The sequence below is a fragment of the Artemia sp. Qi Xiang Cuo genome, chromosome 8 (genome assembly GCF_049724085.1).
Source record: "Artemia sp. Qi Xiang Cuo chromosome 8, ASM4972408v1, whole genome shotgun sequence".
Classification (NCBI taxonomy): Eukaryota; Metazoa; Arthropoda; class Branchiopoda; order Anostraca; family Artemiidae; genus Artemia; species Artemia sp. Qi Xiang Cuo.
The window spans coordinates 78,157,367-78,178,930 of NC_142801.1; the positions used below are offsets into that span (position 1 = coordinate 78,157,367).

Consider the following 21,564-nt stretch of genomic DNA (forward strand, 5'->3'; position numbering starts at 1 on the left):
AAGAGTGAGAGACATTCAGACATAAAAACCAGCAAAGACAAACACCAGTACTTCTAAACACCAACCCTGACAAACAGACAAAGAGAGTGAGAGACACATACAAATACATAGATTCAGACATACAAACCGACAAAGACAGCAAGTGGAACAAGCTAACACCTGCACAGACACACACGCAAAGAGAATAACAGAGACAAAAATCACATACAAATATACAGATTCGGACATACAAACCGACAAAGACAGGCACAGGAATATGCAAGTACCCCGCCCAGACACACACACACAGGAAAAGAGAGTGAGAAACACATACAAATACATAGATTCAGACATACAAAGTGAGAAAGACAGTTACTGTGACATGCAAACACCCACCCAAACACACACAGGCAATGAGAGTGAGAGACACATACAAAAACATAGATTGATGCATATAACTTGCAAACACCAACCCTGACAAACAGACAAAGAGAGTGAGAGACACATACAAATACATAGATTGAGATATACAAATACATAGATTCAGACATACAAACCGACAAAGACAGGCAGTGGTACAAGCAAACACGCTCCCAGACATACACGCAATGAGTATAAGAGAAACAAAAAACACATACAAGTATATAGATTCAGACATACAAACCGACAAAGATAGGCACAGTGATATGCAAGTACCCCACCTGGACACACACAGGCATAGAGAGTGAGAAGCACATACAAATACATAGATTCAGACATACAAACCGAGAAAGACAGTTACTGTGGCATGCAAACACCCGCCCAGACACACAGGCAAAGAGAGTGAGAGACACATACAAAAACATAGATTCAGATATATAAACCAAAAAAGACAGACAGTGGAACAAGCAAACATCCGCCCAGACACACAATCCATGATCCGCACCGCCGCTCGTCGTAGCGGCCGTGTCTGCCCCAGGGCATTCATAAAATCTAAATTTTATTAATTTTGACTTTATGCATCCTTGCATTGAATGCCCCGGGGCGGACCCGGCCGCTGCGGCGAGCGGTGGTGCGGGTCATGGATTTTGTGTCTGGGCGGATGTTTACTTGTTCCACTCTCTGTCTTTGTTGGTTTATATATATGAATCTATGTTTTTGTATGTCTGAATCTATGTATTTGTATGTGTCTCTCACTCTCTTTTTCTGTTTGTCAGAGTTTTTGTTTGCAAGTTGTATGCATGAATCTATGTTTTTGTATGTGTCTCTCACTCTCTTTGCCTGTGTGTGTTTGGGCGGGTGTTTGAATGTCACAATAACTGTCTTTCTCGGTTTGTATGCCTGAATCTATGTATTTGTATGTGTTTCTGACTCTCTATGCCTGTCTGTGTCTGGGCGGGATACTTGCACATCCCTGTGCCTGTCTTTGTCGGTTTTTATGTCTGAATCTATACAGTTGTATGTGTTTTTGTTTCTCTTATTCTCTTTGTGTGTATGTCTAGGCGGGTGTTTGCTTGTTTCACTGCCTGTCTTTGTCGGTTTGTATGTCTGAATCTATGTATTTGTATGTGTCTCTCACTCTCTTTGTCTGTTTGTCAGGGTTGGCGTTTGCAAATCCTGGTGTTTGTCTTTGCTGGTTTTTATGTCTGAATGTCTCTCGCTCTTTTTGCGTGGTTTGGGCGGGTGTTTGCTTCCCCCACTGCCTGTCTTTCATGGTTTGTATGTCTGAACCTATGTATTTGTATGAGGTTCACACCTTCTTTGTCTGTTTGTCAGAGTTGGTGTTTACAAGTCCCATTGTTTGTCTTTGTTGGTTTGTATGTCTGAAGTGCCTGTCTTTCTTGGTTTGTATGTCTGAATCTATGTATTTGTGTGTCTCTCTCACTCTTTCTGCTTGTGTTTCAGGGTGGGTGTTTGCTTGTCCCACTGTCTGTCTTTGTTGCTTTGTATGTCTGAAGTGCCTGTCTTTCTCGATTTGTATGTCTGAATCTATGTATATGCACGTGTCTCTTACTCTTTTTGCTTGTGTGTCTGGGCGAGTGTTTGCTTGTTCCACTCTCTGTCTTTGTTGGTTTATATGTCTGAATCAGTTCCATTGTAACTGAACCCCAAGCAACTGAACCCCTGCAACTAAACCCCCATGCAACTGAACCCCCGGATAACCGAACCCCCGTGCAACTGAACCCCCATCCAACTGAACCCCCATCCAACTGAACCCCCGCTCAATTGAACCCTCGTGCTACTGAACCCCCTTTAACTGAACCCTCGTGCAACTAAACCCCATTTAACTAAACCCCCGTGTAACTGAAACCCCATGTAACTGAACCCCCGTTCAACTGAACCCCGTATAACCAAACCCCCGTGCAGCTGAACCCCTGTGTAACTGAACCCCAGTTCAACTGAACGCTCGTGATACTGAACCCTCATGCAACTCAGCCCCCTTTAACTGAACCCTCGTGCAACTCAACCCCATTTAACTAAACCTCCGTGTAACTGAACCCCCATGTAACTGTAACTGTGTGTAACCATGTAACCATGTAACTGTGTGTTAACAGAACACAACTGATGGGCGAAAAGGGATGAAAGAGAGGGGTAATACCGAACTCTTAGCCACCATTCATGGAAGACATCTGACAGTTTATAAGTGACCATGGAATTCCTGTGTTGTTTTAAAGTCACTTCTGTGAATAGGCAGCGTGGCGGCAGAGTGTACCTGGCGACGATAAATCACATCAGTCCAGTTCTTGTCAGGAAAAAATTACTCAGTGATAATTTATTCTCCATCTAGCATTATGCGCTTGTAGGTCCGGGCCTAGGGACCTAGTGGTAAATCCAGGCCTGAGCGTGCACATATTTCCTTTTGGTGAATTGACTTTCCCTTTAAGCACTCGCTGAAAGTTCCAACTTTATACACAAACCCCTTTTTGAAATATTCCATTTTGAAAATCTGCATGCACATAGTGTCTTTTGATTTAGTTCACGTTACACCTCAAATACCTCATTCTGTCAAATTTTCAACTTGATATGCTTAGCCTTAATAGTGCTAGTTTAATAGTAGCAGAGATCGTAGTAGGAGCAGTAGAAGTAATAATAGTGTTGAATTAGTAGTAGTAGTAGTAGCAGTACTAAAAGCAGTAGTAGCAGGTAGATGCCCCAGAAGTTTCATCTTGATACGCTAAGCTGTTCCAAAAAAAATTGCTGATACACCTGTATCAGCAATCTGTACGTTATTGCAAGTTACTAATTGTTAAAATTTAAGGTTTTATAGAAGGGATGATCGTAAAAACTTTGAAGGAGGCTCATTCAATTGGAAATTGAAAGTTCAAGTTAAATTTCGAAGAATCAAATGTAATCACAGGACAATCAGCCTTTTCCTCTCAACCGACACCCCCCCCCCCAAATACATCCGATCAAAATAAAAATAAATATTTTGTTCGAAATAGTCTGAAGATCAAATAACCATGCCTTTGGGGTTAAAAATCCCACCAGCAGCATCTGGGGCAAGGGCTGTAAGTTAAGCTAGTTGCTCATTGCTAACACATAAGGTTTTTGTAGAAAAAATTTCGTATGAACTTTGGGGGGGAGGGGCTCATTCGATTGGAAATCAAAATTTCCAGTGTTCTTTTTCAGAGTTAAAAGTGATCGGAGGGCTTCCACCCCACCCTATTTTTCCCCCAAATACATCCGATCTAAATTTTGGGACGGCCATTTTATTTAAAACAGTTTAAAGGTTAAATAACTATACCATAGTTAAATAACTATGGTTCATAACCCTATTGTGTGTTACCCAATGTAAGTACGATGGCTGAGTTGCACGAGGGTTCAGTAGCACGAGGGTTCAGGTGCACGGGGATTCAGTTACACGGGGGTTCAGTTGCACGGGGGTTCGGTTCTCCGGGGGTTGAGTTGCACGGGAGATCAGTTACACGGGGGTTTAGTTAAATGGGGTTGAGTTGCACGGGGGTTGAGTTGCACGAGGGTTCAGTTAAAAGGGGTTCAGTTGCATGAGGGTTCAGTAGCACGAGGGTTCAGTTTCACGGGGTTCAATTGCACGGGGGTTCAGTTGCACGAGGGTTCAGTTATACGGGGGTTCAGTTGCACGGTGGTTCGGTTATACGGGGGTTCAGTTACACACACTCCGTCTGAATCTGTGTTTTCGTCTCTATAATCCTTTGTGCCTGGAGAGGTGGTTGCTTATCTTAGTGCATGTCTTTGTCGGTTTGTATGTATAAATATATTTGTTTGTATATGTTTTTGTCTCTCTCACTCTGTCGGCCTGTTTGTCGAGGCGGGTGCTCGTTTGTCTCAATGCCTGTCTTTGTCGGTTTTTATGTCTGAGTTTATGTGTTTCGACGTGTTTTTGTCTCTCTCACTCGCTAAGGCTGTGTGTCTGGGCGGGGTACTTGCATTTCCCTGTGCCTGTCTTTTTCAGTTTTTAAATCTGAATCTATCTATTTGTATGTGTTCTTTTGTCCGTCTTATTCTCTTTCCGTGTATGTCTGGGCAGGTGTTTGCTTGTTCCACTGACTGTCTTTGTCGGTGTGTCTGTATAAGTCTTGTCGGTTTGTATATGTTTTTGTCTCTCTTATTCTCATTGCGTGTGTGTCTGGACGGGATGTTTGCTTGTTCCACTGCCTGTCTTTGTCGGTTTGTATGTATAACTCTATTTTTTGTATATGTTTTTGGCTCTCTCACTCTCTAGGTCTGTGTGTCTGGGTGGTATGTGTCTTGACAGGTGATTGCTTGCCCTAGTGTCTGTCTTTGTCGGTTTGTATGTATAAATCTATTTGTTTGTATATGTTTTTGTCTCTCTCACTCGATAGGCATGTGTTTCGGGGTGGGTGCTGAGATGTCCCAGTGCCTGTCTTTGTCGGTTTGTATGTCTGAGTTTATGTGTTTGTATGTGTTTTTGTCTCTCTCACTCTCTAAGTTTGTGTGTCTGGACGGGGTACTTGCAATTCCCTGTGCCTGTCTTTGTCGGTTTTATCATCTGAATCTATATATTTGTATGTGTTTTTTGTCTCTCTTATTCTCTTTGCGTGTATGTCTGTGCGGGTGTTTGCTTGTTCCACTGCCTGTCTTTGTCAGTTTGTATGTATAAATCTTGTCGGTTTTTGTATCTGAATATATATATATGTATGTCTTTTTGTCTCTCTTATTCTCACTGTGTGTATGTCTGGGCGCGTGTTTGCTTGTTCCACTGCCTCTCTTTGTCAGTTTTTATGTATAACTCTATTTGTTTGTATATGCTAGTTTCTCTCACTCTCTAGGCATGTGTTTCTGGGCGGGTGCTTGTTTGTCCCAATGCCTGTCTTTGTCGGTTTGTGCGTCTGAGTGTAGCAATGAAAGCTTTAGTGTGTGGCTATAAAGGGAAAGGACTGGGCTTAATTGTGGTCATAAATATTTACCGCGTCAAATGTAATATCGTATTACATTTAATTCCGACATAGGAAGTCGGAATTATCTTTAGAAAGAAGGAACTTTATTTTGGTATTTTAAATACATCGCATTTTACTCACGGTACATGAGTATGTGTTTTTATGTGTTTTGTTGCTCTCACTCTCTAAGCATATGTGTCTGGGTGGGTTCTTGCATGTCCCTGTGATTGCCTTTTTCAGTGCGTATGTCTGAATTTGTATGTTTGTATGTGTTTTTGTCTCTCTCGCACTTTTTACCTTTATACCTGTAAAGATGTTTGCTTATCTTACTGAACGTCTTTGTTGAATTGAGTGTATGAATCTATTTGTTTGTATATGTTTTTGTCTCTATAATTCTTTAGACCTGTGTGTCTGGGTGGGTACTGGCCTGTCCCAGTGCCTGTCTTTGACGGTTTGTCTTTGTCGGCTTGTATGTCTGAGTTTATGTGTATGTGTATGTTTTTGTCTCTCTCGCTCTCTAAGTCTGTGTGTCTGGACGGGGTACTCTCATGTCACAGTGTCTGTCTTTGTCGTTTTATATGACGGAATCTATATATTTGTATGTGTTTTTGTCTCTCTCTTACTCTCTCTGCATGTAGGTCTGAGCGAGTGTTTACTTGTTCCACTTGCTACTTCTGGCAGAATACTTGTTATCATAACGAAAAAAAATTTACTTCTAAGAAAAATTTGGTATCATTGACAGAAAACTTGTTACTTCTAACAGATAACTTGTTATCACTGACGAAAAATTGTTAATTTTAAGAAAAATTTATTATCATTGACGGTAAGGTTGGTGTTATTAGAAAAAATTTATTACTGTTAAGAAAATACCTATTACTTCGAAAAGAAATTTGATTGTTTTAAGTAAAAGTTTGTTAGTATTAAGGAAAAAGTTGTTACTCCGATGACAAAATTTTCTAGCGTTAAGGAAAACTTGCTACTTCTGACAGAAAACTTGCTTTCATAAATGAAAAAAAATTGTTACTTCCATTAAAAAATTTGGTATCTTTGAGAGAAAACCAACTTCTAACAGAAAAATTGTTATCATGGACAAAAATTGTCACTTTTAAGAGAAATTTGTTATCTTTGATGGAAAACTTGGTGCTATTAGAAGAAATTTGTTACTGTTAAGAAAATACCTGTTACTTCTAAGAGAAATTTTGGTGTGTTACTTAAAAAAAGGGTTTGAAAAAAATTACCATGTTAAAAAAAAGTGCTACAATAGTTTTTATTTTTAAAATATTACAAGTAATAAATATCTTATAGAAGCGCTTCTAAGAGTGAGTTTGGGACCCACTAAATGTGAATTTTTTATGTTTTAAGTATGTTTTATGTCATTCTAAGATGTGTAAAAAAAAGTTGAAAAACAATTACCATCTTAAAAAAAAAAAAACTTAAAAAAAAGTAAAAAAGGGGGAGGGGGAACAAAAGTTGGAGGCAGGGGAACCCTTGGTTGTTGGGGATAGAGGACCATTGGATGTTGAGGTCATTGGTGGTTAGGAACATTGGTGGTTGCGGTCCTTGATGGTTCAAACCCATAATAATCTCATTAGTTGATTTCCAAGGATTTCTAAGGATTGTTCTGAATTTCTTTATTAAAATTCTTTTCTTGCCATCTACATTTTTATTAGTTTCAACTTTTTAGTATACTACAATGTTAAAGCATATTTTATATTGACAATACTGCTCAAATGTTACTTGTATATTATACAGAACACAGCCGAGGAGTAAAGCTAGGGCAAGGCATAAGATCATCTTGGCGCCTACGACTCTATTAGTTTCCGCTTTTAGCATAGTCCATTGCTAAAGAATACTATACATTGCCCCCATCCTTCATTTTGTACTTGTGTATTATATAGAACACAGGCTAGAAGTATAGCTAAATCAAGTCCCATGATCACCTTGTCATCGTTAACCATTTTCATAGATTGATACCAATGATGCTATTCCAAATTTATATTAAATTGCGTAAGGGTTACCACCCCCTCGGGCTTAATTTAACTGGCAAGCAGTTTAACCCTTTTTACCACTTTCATACAATCCAATTAAAAATATTATCGAGCTCTGTTTCACCCCTATTATTCAATCACCAATTAAGATCATTCAGAGCAGAGTTATGCAAATGGAATCGCTTTTCGCAAATTGAATCCTTTTAACCACTTTCATAGAATCCAGTTAAAATAATTCTCCTATTATTCTCATCTTGGCTACATATCTATAATCGTCGTAATTTAAAACAATTCGAGTGTAACATTCCTTTTCTCGTTCTGTAATTAGCCGCGACGCATTCCTAAGCAAACCAGTCTTGACTAGAGGCATTGGTCCAGAAAATGGGTGTTGACACAGAGACCTGTTTGGTCGCTTTATACGATCTCGTCCCTGAATATCTAGTTCCAAAATATAACGTGTTTGGTCGTTTTATAGGTTCATAATATAGAGTGTATGGTCGTATTATGCAATCCCCCCTTCGCTTTATGCAATATCCCCTCAAACCTTTATATAGGTTACTACTTCCCTCACTCTGAAAAACAGATTGGATTTTTTTTAGAACCAAAGTAAAGAGCAATATATACAGATACAAGCTTGTACCGTGCGTAAGTTCTCCCTATTTCGGTTATATTTGGATTACTGCCCCTCCCACATGAACCTGAAGACTAAAGTGTCATTTGCTCCGATAAATTATCTACATGTAATAAATCAAAACACCAATTAAATTTTTATGGAAAGAAAACGACTTTATACTAAAAATACTTCTTTCACCATCAATTTACAAGGCCGTACTCAGATTTTTTTTTCGGAGGGTGTTTTACTCAAAAAAATTTCGGGGGGGGGGGGTTACACACAGTGGTGGATCCAGGGGGGGGAGGGGGGTGCTCCCCCCCGAGCTTAGTCTAAAGCAGTGTAATTGACTTAATTAACTCAAGTTTGGATTAATTAAACTTGCTCATAACGCAAGTTTATCGGATCAACCCATTTTGCGCCCCCCCCCAAATTTTTTTTTCGGATCAACCTATTTTGCGCCCCTGCCTCCTAAAAAAAATCCTATCTGCCCCTGGTTACACAAAAAACGCATATAAAATATGTTTATATCCATTTTTGTTACGTTTTTACGAGTCAGACAAACACCTCGAGGGGGGGAGGGAGGCTCAAACCCCCTAACACAACCCCCCTCCCGTCCTATGGGTACGGCCTTGTCATTTTAGTTTTATTATTAGTCTGTACACTCAGATTGTTTGTTTCTATCTGTATTTGGTCATGAGCTAAGTAGTACATGAATTTAAATATCAGTAGATTCTGAGTCGTAGACGCTTGTTTAGATGTTTCTTCATTTGCATTTTGTTGCAGGAGTTGAGCATATTTTGTCAAGTGAAACTGATTTTGATTTCTGATAGAATGTCATCCTTTGTTTCTGCATCACCCTCTAACTCTAAGGAAATGGGCAGTAGTGATGGAGGTATGTTTTGAATCTAAAGTTCTAATTTGTTTTACAGACCAACTGATTTTGATTTCTGATAGAATGTCATCCTTTGTTTCTGCATCACCCTCTAACTCTAAGGAAATGGGCAGTAGTGATGGAGGTATGTTTTGAATCTAAAGTTCTAATTTGTTTTACTGACCATTTTTATTAGAAATTAATTTTCCAGTCTTTAAAAAAAGAGATTGAAAAGGAAAATAAACAGATTTTTTTTTACCATTTCCATGTAGTGACAAATGGTAGCGAAGGAAATACATACTTATGGGGAAGACGTTTGCCATCCAAACCTTGGTGATTCTCTGATCAGAGCATGTGAGATAAGTTTCTTGATGTATGATGTCTCAGAAGGGGTACTGTTTTCTTAGGGTTGGTTTGAATTTAGTTTTTAAGCGCAGCAAGTTTAGCAGTTGTGGTCTTAATTTAGGCCTCCCTTCCCCTTCCCTCCCACTAGATTTATAAGCACCATTGGAATCAAATCTGTTCTTTTAAAATTCTTTGGTATGACTTGGGTATTTGAAATTATAACCAGTTTGACATCTTATCCTTCCTTGCTTGCATCTAGACTTGCATTTATTGTTAGTGATGGATTTACAAATGATGCAGTCAAGATAGTTCAAACAATGTTTCTAGCAGCCAGAAACATTGTAGTTACCCAAAATACGAATATGTAAACCTTTTTTATGGGATAGTTGGCTCAATCTTTGGTATATGTGCTCCAGTGTTGTTTCTGGCACGGATTTATGTGTTATAAGTTGCTGCTGTTGGATTGTATGTTTTGAGTTTGACATTTTACCAGTAGGTGATATAGGGTGTTACTTTTTTTGGCAAAATCTGCAAAGAGAGGAGAATTAGAAAATCCTAGATATTCTTTCTATTCGGCAAGTGAAAGCATACTGGTTGAGGTCAATTGGAGAGTCAAAGTCAGCGGGGATCCCATAGAGTATTTCTAGACCCCTAGCAATCGCTAGGAAAGTCCCAAAACTACTACTACTTTCTAGTGGGTGAGAAAAGTAGTGCGGCGTTTTGTGGTGTTTCATATACAGCCCTCATTGAATTTAGTAAATGGCTTTACATTATCTCTACATGAAGATATATATAGAATCAATTTGTGCAAACTGTGGTTGTTTTTTTTCTTTTGAATTTTGCTAGTAGATTTTACTAGAACTGACGCTTGGTGTTGGAGGATTGAAAGTATTCCAGACAAGATAAAGATAAGTGACGGAATAGATAGGAAATATACAATTTGGGCTATATATTTGCACATAAAGGGGGGGGCGAAAAGTTTTTGGATCATTTGAAGTCAGAAAACAACTTAGTTCACAATATGCTGAATAATTGTACCTAACACATTTTGCATGTAGACCCGCTATAATTTACTCTCCTCCCCCTAATGTGAAAATATATAGCCCAAATTGTTTCTAAAGTAAGAATATACTAACAATGAAACCGGTTTCTTCTCGAGTTTTACACATCGTAAACTTGAGTGAGTGTCGTATAATACACAAGTACCGGAATTTTTCTTGGAGAGAGAGCCGGATTTTCCGGCATTATTTAAAAACGATCATAAAATCAATTTAAAAAATACCATTTTATTTTCAACTGAAAGTAAGGAGCAACATCAAAACTTAAAACGAACAGAAATTATTACGTATGTGAAAGGAGTTGACCCTTCCATAAGACCTTGCTCTTTATGCTAAAAATTTGACTTTTTGTCCAAATTCTTTAAAACGATTCCTGAAACACAATGGCTTGTTTAATTAGAATAATCAGCTTTGTTTTAAAATTCTAAAATAAAAAAAAGATCAACTTTAGCTATTTTGGTTATGTAAGGGTTAAGTCTCGAAAAGAGCCCAACTGCACCGCTGTCCAAATATTTACTCAACCGTGTAGTTATATTGGCATTATTTAGTCAAACAATGGCGATATAGACTCTGTTTTTTTTGTCTACAGATTCTATGAACCTTCCTTTTATAGAAGCGTGCCGAGTGCAGGCAGTTTTCAAATATCTTTAAATACACCGTAGTATGAAAAGAAATTTAGTTGCGCAAAGAGAAAAAGAAACTGATAGTTGCAAAAATATTTGTATATATTTTAAGAAGAGATTACAACAATTCAAAAACCTTAAAAAATAAAACCAAAAGTTTGAAGGTTAGTAGAAATCGTGGTTAGAAATCGGACTTGCTGTAATAATAAAATATCTATGAATAGACGAAATCGTTGTTAGAAATTGGAATCGAAGCTTAGTAGAAATCGTTGTTAGAAATTGGACTTGCTTTAGTATTCAAATATCTTTGAAAAGACACAGTATTGAAAGGCATTAATTGCGTTAAGAGTAATAAACTGATAATTGCAAAAATATTTGTATGTATTTTAATAAGGGACTATATAAATTCAAAAACCTTAAAAAAGAAAACCAAAAGTTTAAAGCTTAGTACATATCGTTGTTAGAAATCCGACTTGCTTAAATAATCAAATATCTTTGAAAAGACTGCAGTATGAAAAGACAACAAATTGTCTACGGTTAGAACCCAAGCGACAATGAGAGTCCATATGTAGAAGCCTGCCCTGTGCCGAAGCCTGCCAAAAGAAATTTGCATATTAATTTTACTTTTTTTTTGGCTAAATAGCTTTCTCGAAATTTTGATTTGACGTAACTTACGAATTAACTTACTTAACGAGCTTCTATATTCGTTATATTTTTATTACGTATATTAGGGGGTTCGCCCCCAAGTCAATACCCCACTCTTTGCGCTAAAGTCCAATTTTTGTTTCAATTCTTTAAGAATGACCCCTTAATCACAAAGACCGTTAATTAGAATAAATAACTCTGATGAAAGTACAAAAAAAGTTTAGCGTAAAAAGCGAGGTAATGACTAGGGGACGAACCGAATCATATACGAGTAGTATCCCCTCACTGCTTTTAAAGGCGCCCATAGGAAAATAGCATAGGATTTCTGCAACATGCCCTTCCAAGATTTCCCCGACAGCCCTGAGACGTCACGACATCCCTAGCAAGATTCCCGGGATTCCAGGTGTTATGATGCAAATTTGTTTCAGTATTTTTAGATATATCAGCATTGTCGGTATTGATTAATTGTCGGTATATATCAATATTGATTAATCGGAGTATGGTCGGGATATTTAACAACTAATAATAATAGGAAAATAGTATGGGATTTTAAAGGCGCCCATAAGAAAATAGCACAGGATTTTAAAGGTTCCTTCTTACGTCACGACACAGCTGGCAAGATTCCCGGGATTCCAGATGTTCCAGAATTTTTTATATGATTAATCAGAGTGTGGTCGGTATAATACACTATTAGTAATAATAGGAAATTAACATGGGAAGTCAGATAAGTGGAGCTACTAACCGCTCGCACCTGGGCAATGCGGTCAGCTGGCAGGCTTCCCGGGATTCCAAGTGTTCTATTAAAGGGAACACAGCTGCCAAAATTCCCGAGAGTCCTGGTGTTCCAATATTTTGTCTTGCCATTTTGTCACGATTCGTGCCCCATTTTTGGCACATCTATTGTTTTCTTGTATTATCCTCCCTTTGTTCCACTATAAATAGAAGCCACGAATAGTAGCCATTTTTGGCACGTCTATTGTTTTCTTGGAAGGCACCCAGGTTTCCCGTGACCAGGTTTAATATGGATGACGCCATCGTATGTGACAAGCTAGACTTCACGAGCCCGTGGGGAATCCCCGCTTGTAACTGAACATGGCTCACACTTGGGTGTTGCGTAATGACTAAGTCTTATGGAAGGACGGCGCACACCTTGCGTAATGACGGTGCACACCTTGCGTAAAACGGGACACACCTTACGTAATGACAGCGTACCTTACGTAATGACAGTGCACACATCACTGTCTCATAACACCTCTTTGATATTCTATTTTTCCTGAGATTTCAGGTGTTCCAATATTTTCCCTAGCAACCGCCATTTTGTCACGAGTCGTGCCCCATTTTTTGCACATCTATTGTTTTCCTATATTATCATCCGTTCGTCCCACTATAAATATACGCCACGATTCGTAGCCATTTTTGGCACGTCTATTGTTTTCTGGAAGACACCCAGGTTTTCTGTGACCAGGTTTAATATGGATGACGTGATCGTATGTGATAATCTGGACCTCACGAGCCCGTGGGGAATCCCCGCTTGTAACTGAACATGGCACACATGTGGGTGTTGCGTAATAACTATGTCTTACGTCATTACACAGGGCGCACACCCTGCGTAATGACGGGGCACACCTTACGTAATGGCAGTGTAGCTTACCTAATAACAGCGCACACATCACTGTCTCATAACACTTTTTTGACATTCTATTTTTCGTCGAAACGTTCAAGGCATTTTTCTTTCTTTTTGACTTAATGGTGGTGCACACTTTATGTAAGGTTGGCACTTTTCTTACGTAATGATGGCGCACACATCACTGTCACATAATACTATTTTTGGGATTTTATTTTCCCTCGAAAAGTTCAAAGCGTTTTTTTCTTTCGTTCTTTGTCCTTGCTATGACTCGAAAGATCCATCTCCTTCCAATGAACAGCGCCTCAAGCATCAGGACCAATAAGCTATTTCAAAAATTCTGGATCGAGAACTACATTTTAAAATTAATGTATTACACGCAAGGAGATTTCCAATTTTTCGCACACGCTTGAATGTCATGTTTCGTCCACCTGCGACAATTGACATGAAGACGGAATAGATCTATTTTCAGACATTATTGTTCTTAATTTATTTTTAGAGATAAAAGACAGAAAGGTTGTTTAACACCTAGGTATTAGAGACACATCCTAAACAACATATCTAAATAATTAAGCTTATTGTAAATAAAATTTCTATTAGTAAAACAAATTTACAACAATATTAAAACAATGGGCAAGCAGTTTAAAAACACAATAAACAAAGAAATAAAACGTGAAAAGAGAACAAATGAAAAAACACGTATGAATAGAAGAGAGTTATGGCTCCTAGCAAGTAATTCCTGGGGGAGCGGGCTTGTTGTTATGTCTTTCTTAGAAAAATGGTTTACCGCTTTGCAAAACTTAGTCTTAACTAGTCGAAAGAGAGAGTTTAGTATTTTTTTTTGCTGAATGGAGTCATACTTGGAATCCGCATATTGAAAGTGCCAGGAATTAGAGTTAAAATCGGCTATAAATTACAAATCTAGTTAAAAGAACTCTTTTTTTCTTGGTATTTCCGAAAGCCCTTAACGAAAATACACAGTTTTTTGATCCGAGACTATGAATATTTCACACCACTGTGACAATACGGTTTTTTAGATAATACTTTCTCATCACCCTAAGAAACATTTTCGGACATTTCTTGTTAAAAATGTATTTCCAATCCAATTATTAAGGTTCTTCGTGAACTTCGACTTTCATATTAACCGACAAAAGACACCCCGCCACCGCGACATTACACGCATGCCCTCCTACCGTCTGCATGGCGTTGAACAATGGAACTTGGAATGTAATTACCAGAACGTGGTACTCCAAGCAATTAAAGCCACAGTACCATAGTCATAGTGCTCTACAACACCTTGTGACACTCATCATCAGCATTTTAAGTCTCTTTTATTATTTGAAAACCCTCAATGGATATATTTTCAATTGCTATTATTTTCCAACGATTCCTAGACATGTGTCAAACACTATTACTGCTCTGCGTTACCGTTTGACATCTCATTATTATTCCTAAGGGATTTTCAGACATTTATTGTCAAGAATTATGCATTCAATCCATTGATTCGAGTTTTTTGCGAGCCTGGACTTTCATAATAACCTACAAAAGATACCACGACATTACACGCCGGCCCCCATACCATCCACGTGGTATTGAAGAGTGAAAAGGCATTTCACTATCAGAACGTAATACTCGAAGCAATTCACGCCGCAGTACAACACTAATACTGCTCTGCAGCACCCTGCGACACCCATCATCAGCATTTTAAGCGTCTTCTAGGGTCTGAATATCCTTAATGGATACATTTTCAATTGCTATTATTTTCCAACGTTTCCCAGCCCTGTGTCACACTATTAATGCTCTGCGGCACCCTCTAACCTCTCATCATTATTCCTAAGCCATTTTTCAGACATTTCTTGTTAAAAAATATGCTTTCAGTCCATTGATTTAAGTTTTTTCGTTAGTCTAGCCTTTCATAATAACCTCCAAAACGCTCCACACCACAATGGCATTGCATGCCTGTCATGCATTTCATTCCTAAAACGTGACACTCCAAGCAATTTCCGGCAATGTGCCACACTTACTATTGGTCTCTGCGACACCCCTGACATCAAACCACTATTCCTAAGACTTTTTCAGATATTTCATGTTAAACATTATACATTCAAAACATTGATTCAAGTTTTACACGAGGCAAGCCCATCATGATAACCTTCAAAACACTTCCTCACTACCACGCCATTACATGCCAGCCATCCATATGACACTCATCACTCTTAGGATATTTTCAACCTTCTCACTCTTAAAATAAGCTTATGAATCTAAATTAAACACTATATTTTCTTTTTGAACAACTGCACATGATTTCCTTATAATCAACAAGTTTTTCTTAATACGAACAAAGGTTTTACTCAATACTATCAAATTTACCTTGGAAGTAACAGGTTTTTTTAATAGTAAGAAATATCTTTCTAATAGCAGAAAGTTTTCCGTCAAAGATAACAAATTTTTCTTAGAAGTTATAATTTTCTGTTTTTGCTAGAAGTAGCAAAATTTTCTGTTAGAAGTAGCAAGTTTTTCTTAATACTAACAATTTTATTCTTAGAAGTAACAAATTTTTCCTTAATACTAACAAAGTTTTACTTAATACTATCAAATTTCTCTTGGAAATAACAGGTTCTTCTTAATAGTAAAAACTTTTTTCTAATAGAAGCAAGTTTTTCGTGGGAGATAACGAATTTCTCTTAGGAGTACCAATTTTCTGTACATTCTAATAAATTTTCTGTTAGAGGTAACACTTTTTCATAACAGTAATAATTTTACTCATAAAAGTAACAACTTTTTCCTTAGTGCTAACCCAGTTTTACTCAACCTTATTAAGTATCTTTGAAAATAATAGGTTTTTTATTAATAGGATATTTTTCTAACAGCAAGAAATTTTCGGACAAAGATAACAAATTTTTCTTAGAAGTAACAATTTTCTGTTTACGCTAAAAAGTTTTCTGTCACAAGTAGCAAGTTTTTCTTAACAATAACTAATTTTTCTTATAAGTAACAACTTTTCTCTAATACTAACAAAGTTTTACTTAATACTATCAAATTTCTCTTGGGAGTAACATGTTTTATCTGATAAGTAAGAATTTTTTCTATTATTAGCAAGTATTATGTTACAATAAAAAATTTCTCTAAGAAGTTGCAATTTTTTGTTTATGCTAATATGTTTCTGTTAGAAGTAGCAAGTTTTTCTTAACACTAACAAATATTTTCTTAGAATAAACAATTTTTTACTTAATGCTAGAGAACTTTTACTTAATACTATCAAATTTCTCTTGGAAGTAACAACTTTTCCTTAAAACTAACAAAGTTTTACTTAATACCATCAAATTTCTCTTGGAAGTAACAGGTTTCCAAGAGCAAACTTGTTAGCGTAAACAGAAAATTATTAATTCTAAGAGAAATTTGTTATCTTTGACGGAAAAACTTGCTGCATTTTTGGAGAATTGCTTACTCTTAAGAAAAACCTGTTACTTTTAAGAGAAATATGATAGTATTAAGTAAAACTTTGTTAGTATTAAGGAAAAATTTGTTACTTCCAAGAGAATTTCGACGGTAATAAGTAAAAGGTTTGTTAGTATTAACGAAAATGTTGTTAGTTCTCAGAAAAGATTTGATAGTGCTATGAAAAATTTGTCACTTCTAACAGAAAACTTGTTATCATAAACCGAAAATTGTTACTTCTAAGAGAAATTTGTTATTTTAAATGGAAAACATGCTGCTATTAGAAAAATTTTCTTACTATTAAGAAAAACCTGTTAATTCCAAGAGAAATCTGATATTTTTAAGTAAAATTTTATTAGTATTAAGGAAAAAGTTGCTGCTTCTAGGAAAAAATTTGTTAGTATTAAGTAAAACTTTGTCATTATTAAGGAAAAAACTTGTTAGTTCCAAGAAAAAATTGTTAGAGTTAAGAAAAACTTGCTACTTCTAGCAGAAAACTTGTTAGCATAAACAGAAAATTTGTACTTCTAAGAAGAATTTGTTATCTTTGAGGGAAAACTTGCTGCTATTAGAAAAAAATTACTATTAAGAAAAACCTGTTACTCCCAAGAAAAATTTGATAATATTAAGTAAACCTTTGTTAGTATTAAGGAAAAAGTTGCTACTTCTAAGAAAAACTTTGTTAGTGTTAAAGAAACTGGCTACTTCTAATAGAAAACTTGTTTGTGTAAACAGAAAATTGTTACCTCTAAGAAAATGAAGTATTACGGAAAATTGTAACTTCTAAGAAAAAATTTTTCAGTTTTATGAAAAAATTACTAGTTATACCTTAATACTTGTTATCGTTAAGAGAGAATTGGTAACCTGTAGAGAAACTTGCCATCCTTGATGGAAAACTTAGTTTTACGAGAAAAAAATTGCTGATGTTATGAAAAAACCTTGTTCTTCCAGGAAACACTTGGTAAGATCAAGTAAAAATTTGTTAGTATTAGGGAAAACTTGATATTTCTAATAACAAATTTTCTGTTGTGGAAAAAAACTTACTAGATCTAACACAAAACTTCTTACGGTAAGCAGACAATTGTTAATTCTAAGAGAAATTTGTTATCTTTGACGGAAAATTTGCTACTATTAAAACAATTTGTTACTATTAAGAAAAACCTGTTACTTCCAAGAGACATTTGATAGTATTAATTAAAACTTTGATAGAATTATGAAAAAACTTGTTACTTCTAATGATAAAATTGTTAGTGTTAAAAAAAACTTGCTATTTTTCAAAAACTTGTTATTTTTCAGAAAACTTGTTAGTGTAAACAGAAAATGTTTGTTTCTAAGAAAAATTTGTTTTCCTTGACGGAAAACATGCTGCTATTAGAGCGAAAGTGTTATTCATAAGAAAAACATGTTATTTTCCATAGAAATTTGATATTATTTTGTCAAACCTTTTTAGTATTAAGGAAAAAGTTGTTACTTCTAAGAAAAAAATTGTTAGTGTTAAGTAAAACTTGCTACGTCTAACAGAAAACTTGTTAGCATTAACAGAAAATTTTTTTTTCTAAGAGAAATTTCTCATCTTTGACGGATAATTTGCTGCTATTAGAAAAAATTGGTTACTATCAAGAAAAATATGTTACTTCCAAGAGAAGTGTAATAGTATTAAATAAAACTGTGTCATTATTAAGGAAAAAGTTGTTACTTCTAACAAAAAACTAATTAGTGTTAAGAAAAACTCGCTACATCTAGCAGAAAACTTGTTAGCGTTAACAGAGAATTCTTACTTCTAAGGGAAATTTGCCATCTTCGACGGAAAACTTGCTGCTATCAGAAAAAATTGATACTATTAAGAAAAAATCCTTTTCTTACAAGATAAATTTGATAGTATTGAGTAAAACTTTAGTTTGTATTAAGAAAAAAGTTGTTGCTGCTAAGGAAATCAAGTCCTGTTGTTAAAAAAATATAGTGTTTAATTTAGATTCCTAAGTTTATTTTTGGAGTGAAAAGGTTGAAAATATCCTCTGAGTGACGAGGGGGTATGTCATATGGATGGCTGGCGTGTAATGACATGGTGATGTGCCAGTGATTTGAAGGTTATCATGATGGGCTTGCCTCATGAAAACTCTAATCAATGTGCGGAATGTATAATTTTTGACAATAAATGTCTGAAAATGTCTTAGGAATAGTGATGTGATGTCAGAGGGATGCCGCAGAGTAGTAATAGTGTGGTAGGGGGCCGAGAATTGCTTGAAGTGTCACGTTCTGGTAATAAAAGACATGACAGGCATGTAGTGTCATGGTGGTGTTGAGTGTTTTGGAGGTTACTATGAAAGGCTGTTCTTGCGAAAAAACTTAAATCATTGGAATGAAAGCATATTTTTTAACAAGAGATGTCTGACAAATGTTTTAGGAATAATGATAAGATATCAGAGGTTGCCTTAGAGCAGTAATAATGTGGCGCAGGGTTGGGAATCGTTGGAAAATAATAGCAATAGAAAGTATATCCATTGAGGATATTCAATTCTAGAAGACGCTGAAAATATTGATGACGGTGTCGCAAGGTGCCGCAGAGCAGTAAGAGTGTGGTACTGAGGCAAGAATTGCTTGGAGTATCACGTTCTGGTAATGAAATTCATGTTCCGTTGTTCAATGCCACGCGGATTGTAGGGGGCAGGCGTGTAAAGTCGCACTGGTGGAGTGTCTTTTCTAGGTTATTATGAAAGTCCAGGCTTGCGAAAAACTCGAATCAATGGATTGAAAGCATAATTTTTAACAAAATATGTTCGAAAATGTCTTCTGGGATGATGAGAAAATATTATTCAAATGCCCGTATTGTCACGGTGGTGTGAAATATTCATAGTCTCGGCTCAAAAAACTCTGTATTTTTGTTAATGGCTCTCGGAAATACCGAGAAAAATGGGTTCTTTTAACTAGATTTGTAATTTATAACTGATTTCAACTTTAATTCCTGGCACTTTCAATATGCCAAGTCTAAGTCCGACTCCATTCAGCAAAAAAATAATTACTAAACTCTCTCTTTCGACTAGTTAAGACTAAGTTTTGAAAAGCGGTGGGCCATTTTTCTAAGAAAGACATAACAACATACCCGCTCCCGCTGGAATTACCTGCTAGGAGCCATACCTCTCTTTTATTCATGCATATTTTTTTTCATTTGTCATGTTTTCACGTTTTTTTTTTGTTGTGTTTTTTAACTGCTTTTTGATTGTTTTGATATTGTTGTAAATTTGGTTTTATTAATGGAAATTTTATTTACAATAAGCATAATCCTTTAGATATCTTGTTTAGTATGTGTCTTCAATACCTAGATGTTTGCAAAATTTAAGCACCCCTTCTGTCTTTTATCGCTAAAAATACATTAAGAAGAATAATGTCTGAAATAGATGTTTTCCGTCTTCATGCCAATTGTCACATGTGCATGAAACATGACATTCTAGCGTGTGCGAAAAATTGGAAATCTGCTTGCGTGTAATAGGTTATTTTTTAATGTAGTTTTCGATACAGAATTTTTAAATAGCTTGTTGGTCCTGATGCTTAAGGTGCTCTTCCATTGGAACGAAAATGAACTTTTGAATCATAGTAAGGACAAATAACTAAAGAAAAAAACGCTTTGAACTTTTTGACGAAGAATAAAACCCCCAAAAAACATTATGTGACAGTGATGTGTTTGCCGTCATTGCGTAAGATACGCACCGTCCTTACATAAAGTGTGTGCCGCCATCAAGTTAAAAGAAAGAAAAAATGCCTTGAACATTTTGACGAAAAATAGAATGTCAAAAATGTATTATGAGACAGTGATGTATGCGCTATCATTACGTTAGGTGCGCTGCCATTATATAAGGTATGCGCCGTCATTACGCAAGGTGTGCGCCGTCATTAAGCAAGCTGTGCACCGTCCTTACATAAGACTCAGTCATTACACAACACCGACGCGTTTGCCGTGTTCAGTTACAAGCGGGGATTCCCTGCGGGTTCCTGAAGTCTAGCTTGTCACATACGATGGCATCATTCATATTACACGAGAAAACCTACTGCGTCATCGGCGCTTTACTGAAAACCAATTTTATTACAAATATTTTCTTTTGTACTTAATATCGAAAATAAACTTTAAAATTATAGTAAAATTTTGAACCGATGAACTTTCAGCAATTAATACAATTATACTTACATCAAATTGTTAGTTAAATTTATTAGTTCTTTCCAAAGTTGTTCAAAACGAATATAGTTTCACTACAAACAAGAGTTTGGATACTGCCCCCTTCCTTAGCTGTAAATAAAAACCAAAAGCCTACTGCGTCATTGGCGCTTCACTGAAAATGAATTATATTGCAAATATTTTCTTTTCCAGTTCTTACAGCATTGAAAATAAAAATAAAATTGCAGTGAAATAAATTCTTGAACTGATAGATCTTTCAACAATTAATATCATTATATATCAAATATTCAATTTGATGTTGTTTATACTTTCCAAGACTGTTCAAAACACCTATACTTTTCAGTAAAGCGCCAATGACGCAGTAGGTTTTAGACTTTTACAGTGAGAGAAGGAGGCGATTTGTTTGTTTCAACCTTCATTTGCATATTCAATTTAATTTTCACTCGTTTTAAGGTTTACTTATTCATTTATATTAATATCTATTGTATGTTTATTTGCATTGATTGTTTATTTAATTTCTGTTCGTTTTAAGTTTCATTTATACTTCAAAAGCAAAATATTTTTTTTTCATTTCAAGCTGGATTTTCATAGCCAATCTAAGCATTACTCGCTTTAAGATCTATTTATTCATTTATGTTATTGCTTTTTGTATGTTTTTGCTATGATTGTTTATTTAATTTCCGTTCGTTTTGGGTTTCATTTATTCTTCAATAGTAATTTCTGGTCGTTTTGAGTTTGAAGTTTAATAGGTATTTGTATCTGCTGAGCTTAATTTTAAAATGACCTTTACTTTTCTGTAAAAACTTGTTCTTACGGATAGTTTTTTTTAGTTAATTTTTGTTTTTCTTTTTGATT

General features: G+C 36.0%; 1 protein-coding gene across 1 annotated transcript in view; it reads left to right on the forward strand.

Moving 5' to 3' along the window:
- Window positions 1–21,564, forward strand: part of LOC148949819 (uncharacterized) — a 72,585-nt gene that overhangs the window by 22,764 nt on the left and 28,257 nt on the right. The window contains exon 2 of the mRNA XM_089093112.1: window positions 8,867–8,953. Within this exon, the coding sequence (XP_088949238.1) occupies window positions 8,893–8,953 (61 nt within the window). The 5' untranslated portion in view covers window positions 8,867–8,892. The remainder of the gene's footprint in view (window positions 1–8,866; window positions 8,954–21,564) is intronic.